General features: G+C 35.7%; 1 protein-coding gene across 1 annotated transcript; it reads right to left on the reverse strand.

The window, feature by feature from the left end:
- Nucleotides 1-1,205: 1,205 nt before the first annotated feature.
- LOC141503399 (securin-like) lies at nt 1,206-1,867 on the reverse strand. The gene is given in 2 exon segments (XM_074208622.1): nt 1,206-1,471; nt 1,473-1,867. Coding segments are annotated over 2 exon segments (603 nt in total). The 5' UTR covers nt 1,845-1,867; the 3' UTR covers nt 1,206-1,240.
- Between the last annotated feature and the right edge of the window lie 3,163 nt (nt 1,868-5,030).

The raw sequence follows: 5,030 nt of genomic DNA on the forward strand, positions 1-5,030 counted from the left end.
GAAAAATTATAAATCATTTGATTTCTGAGAGTGGAAAGGAGAGAGGGAGAGAGACAGAGACAGTTCCAGAAAGGAAGGAAGGAAAGAAGAACAAGAACAAGAAGAACAAGAAGAACAAGAACAAGAACAAGAAGAAATTCTACAGACCATAAGCCAAGAAGCTTCATTTTTCAGATAAAATCTAAAACAAAAGATTAAGAGAGTGATAAATCAAGGGACAAATTTCTATAACTCATCTATATTTCAACAAATCATCTAACAAAAGTCCCTCATGCTCCTCTTTTATTTTGGAGGGGGGGCGTTAACTGACTTGCCTACGGGTACACAGCTAGGTAATTATTAAGTGTCTGAGGCTGGATTTGAACTTAGGTCCTTCTGACTCCAGGTCCAGTGCTCTATTGTACTAGGTAGCTAGCTGGCCCACTCATGCTCCTTTTAAGGAAAAAAAAAAACAACTAAGAAATGTGAGTTAGACAAGAGTACAATTGAGTATATTCAGAAATGGTTGAATGACCATGCAAAGAATTTTTCCATTTTTACCAGAAATAATACTTTTAGGAGAATGCCTGAAAAATTATGTGTTGAATGGGTTGTGGGAAAACTGAGACACAAATACACTGTTAGTGGAGTTGTGAACTGACCCAACCATTCTTAAGAGCAGTTTGGAATTGTGCCCAGAGGATAATAAAACTTTGATCTAGCAATACCACTGCTAGGTTTATGTCCCAAAGAGATTTTAAAAAAGGGAAAAAGACCCATGTGTTTAAAAAATATTTAGGGGCAGCTAAGTGGCGCAGTGGATAGAGCACTGGCCCTGGAGTCAGGGAGACCTGAGTTCAAATCCAGACTCAGACACTTAATAATTATTTAGCTGTGTGACCTTGGGCAAGTCATTTAACCCCATTGCCTAGAAAAAAACAAAAAATATTTAAAGCAGTTCCTTTTGTAGTGACAAAGAACTAAAAATTGAGGGATGGCTAAACAAATTGTGGTACATGAATGTGATTGAATACTATTGTTCTGTAAGAAATGAGCAGGGATAGTTCAGTGGTGTAGTGGATAGAGCACCAGGCCCTGGAGTCAGAAGGACCTAAATTCAAATCCAGGCTCAGATACTTAATAATTACTTAGCTGGGTGACTTTGGGCCAGTCACTTAAACCCGTTGTCTTTTTTTTTACATAAAGAATTGCTTTATTAATGCAAAAATGATTATAATTACACTTTAAAATAACAAGACATTTAAACAGGGAAATCATAACACACAGGTGGCAAGTCAATCTTATCCACAGTTGACAGAAGGTTCGAAGTTGATTCCAACAGATCAGACTCCCATTTCATGGGAGGCAACAGCACCGGTGAGGGGGGAAGGTCTACAAGCCTTTCAAGTGACTTCTCCTGCTCAAGCATCAGGAGGGGGATACCATTCAGAGGGAGGTTTGCAAGCCGGTGTTCTTCAGGAACGTCAAAACTCTTCAAATTCTAGTGGATTGAAGGAAAAGAAATTTTCTATTTCTGGACATGTTTCATTTGGGAATGGAACCGAAGTTTTTCCTGTGGGAATCTTTTCTGTAATCTTTTTGGCAGTGAAGTTCTTTCCTTTTTGCTTGAGGGGTTCTTTTCTCTTCCCTACCAAGTTTTCTTTCTCTGTAGTCCTATTGACAGGCCCCAAAGCCTTTCTGACAGATTTGGATAAAGCTGGAGTTGCAGTAAGCACTTTGCCAGCCTTGGGAGTTGAAATCTGAGCTCTTCCACTTAAGGCTTTGATTGACTTCAGCCTGTCCTTAGGTGCCACATGAGAGCCTGGTTCTCCATTCTCTTTATCAACATAGATTAGAGTTGCCATTTTAGATTAGAGGAGTCCATGGGTCCAAGATGCATCTTAACCCCATTGTCTTACAAAAAATACAAAACAAAAAAGAATTGATGCTGAATGAAGAGCAGAACCAGTAGACTATTGCATGCATAAATAGTGTGATGATCAGCTGTGATGGATTTATCTTCTCTCAGTCATTCAGTGATCAAGGACAATTCTAAAAGACTTGCAATGGAAAATGTTGTCCACATTCAGAGGAAAAAAAGTTATAAGGAGAATTAATACCTTAATTTCACATTATAAAATTTGTTATATGCATTTTTCTTTCTCATTATCTTCCTTTTAGTTTTGATTCTTCTTTCACAACATGATTAGTATGGAAATATGTTAAACATTATTGTATGTGTGTAACCTATATTGGATTATTCATTAACATTGGAAGGGAAAAGGGAAGGGAGGGAGGTAGAAAAATATAGAATTCAGAATCTTAAAAAAGGTTGAATTTTGAAAACTATCTTGCATGTAATCAGAAAAAATAAAATAAAATAACATTTAAAAAAGAGAATGCCTGAGTATTTATATTTGATCTATGCTGCTTAACATCTTTTATCAATGACATATAAAGACATAAAAAACACACTCATCAAACTTCCATGTAAACATGATAACGGATTAGAGTTTACAGGCAGAATGATAATCGTGATATTAAAAGATCTCAACAAGCTAATCATTTAGGTCAAATCAATTAATCAATATTAAGCACCTACAAAGTACCAGGTACAGCACTAAGCATTGAAGATACAAAAAAAAGGAGACAAAAGCTAGTCCCTGCCTTCAAGTAACTTACAATTTAATAAAATGAAATTTAATTGTCATACATATTATCTTTATGACCTTGGATGAGTCACCTAATCTATCCAGGCCTTAGGTTCCATATTTATAAAGTGAATGAGTTGAACTACATGACCTCTGAAGGTCCTCCCAACACAAGAACTATAACCAGATGATCTTACAATTAGAATCAAGAATTAGAATTAGAAAAACTTGACTAGATAATTATTTTTGTTCATAAAAAAAGGTCTGAGAATTTTAATACACCAAAATTCAGAAAGGGACAATAAAATCACCTAACAATCAAAAATGTTAATGTGATATACATTAGGAGAAGAATGGTATTTAGGATTAGACAAACTTTTCTTACTCAGAACCATAACTAAAGTATTGTGCTCAGATTTAGTTAAATTTGAAAGTATCCAAATGAAGATGACAAGGATTGATATATTAACTCAATTAAAGGAACTGACATTACTCTGCCCTAAGAAGAAATGATTTAGAGGGAATATGATCCTAGTCAAGTCTTGAGTGTCTTGTCAAAATGTTCTTTCCAAATCTAGTTTCATTATCTATGATCCTAAAACATTCTCTGTTTGGCCAGAGAAGGAAGAGTTGGGAACCATAGGGAACCAGGAATAGAAATTGCAAAAAAAAAGTTGAATTTAATCTTAAAATAAATGGCTATATTTGGGATACTTTATATAGGATAGCTTTCAATGAAGGATATCTCAGGCATACTAGATTCTTCATCATCGATAGTCTCCAAGCAAAGGCTGAAATATCATTCCTTAGATATATAGTAGAGCAGAATAAATGTTTGCGAAGGGGTTGAATTAGGATTTCTGAAGGCCTTTCCAAATCTCATATTTTGATATTCTTCTGAACATACTAATGCTAGAAAAGGAAAAACATATTAAAAATGATGGGAATTAAGGTTGCATAGGTTAGGAGGGCAATGTTTATAATGGTGGGACTTGAGACTTAAGATCTCATTAAACTGATTATCCTGACTGATATCATTCTTCTTTTTAAGCCTGGTGATGCTTACCCCTTACCAAGATACCTCTGTGATATAATGGATAGAGTGTTGAGGTTGGAATCAAAACACCTCATTTCAAATCTGTTCTCAGACACTCAGTGGCCATATGATCCTAGAAAAGTCATTTAACTTCTTTGTGGCTTCTATGTGTAAAATGGGGCTGTTGTGAGGATAAGTGCTTGCTTCTTTCCCTTCTTTCCCTTGAAATTTTATCCTCATTCAAATGGGTCAGAAACAAAGCAAACATTACCCTATTTTAGCCTGTACTTATCTAGCATCCCCTTCTGCCAAACCAGATGGAGATTGGTTTGCTTTGGCTCACTCCATCACCCAGCTATTTGTGCATATGTCATTTCCATCTGCTATCAATGAACAGACTAGTAAATCTAGGCAATCACTGACATTATAATCATTTAGTCAAATTCCAAGGCCAATGAGACCCTGGAGGTAAAATTTTGTAGTAATAATTTTATCTACAGAGTTCCTTCTTTAATGTCACCTTTTGACACCTGCTCTGCCCTTCGGGACTAGTTAGATCAATGTTTTATTTCCCTATCATGTCTCTATATTGCAAATAATTATTGGACTTATGATTTCATTGGTCAGTGGAACTCCCCACTTAGAGTTTTCCATAGCAATGCAGGGGGGTGTTAAGAGTCTGAAAGAATTGTTTAGAATACTTGCTTAGGGTCACATACCCATATGTAACTAGGGTGGGACTTGAACTCATCTTCCTAGACCCAGGGTTGGTTTGTTATCCACTAGGCTGTAGTGCCTCTAATATTTGTCTCTGATTAGAATAAAAACACCTTTATTCTTGGTCCATGTGACTTCTTTAGTCTTATTTAAGGCTTAAGGGTTATCTGACTGACCTATGGCTTTTGTGTCCTTGTTAAAAAAAATAATTATTCAATTGACCTATATCATGGGCAAAAGCAAAAAACAACATAAGATAAAATAATGACTTGATTTATTTTTTTAAAAAAATTTCTTTAATCAACTGGAGAAGAGCCAAGATGACAGAGTAGTGGAAGCAGCAAAGTTCTTTCAATATTCTCCTTCAAATAACTTGAAAATAATATCTCAAGTGGAATTCTGGATTGACACAGTCAGCAAAAGGTTGGGGTAAAAAAATTTTCCCTGCTCAAAACAACTAAGGAAGTAAAAAAAAAAAAAGAGATCTCTGACACTGAGGTAAAATTTGACCCTGTCCATGTAGTGACAACACCAATTTTGGGTCTTGGAATTGGCAACAGCAACAGGAGAAACTTCAGGAGCTCTCAAACCAAACATGTGAGGGAATAAGGCAATTTGACAGTCCATAAAGTAGCCAGTGCTAATAC

This window comes from Macrotis lagotis, chromosome X (assembly GCF_037893015.1).
Source record: "Macrotis lagotis isolate mMagLag1 chromosome X, bilby.v1.9.chrom.fasta, whole genome shotgun sequence".
NCBI lineage: Eukaryota > Metazoa > Chordata > Mammalia > Peramelemorphia > Peramelidae > Macrotis > Macrotis lagotis.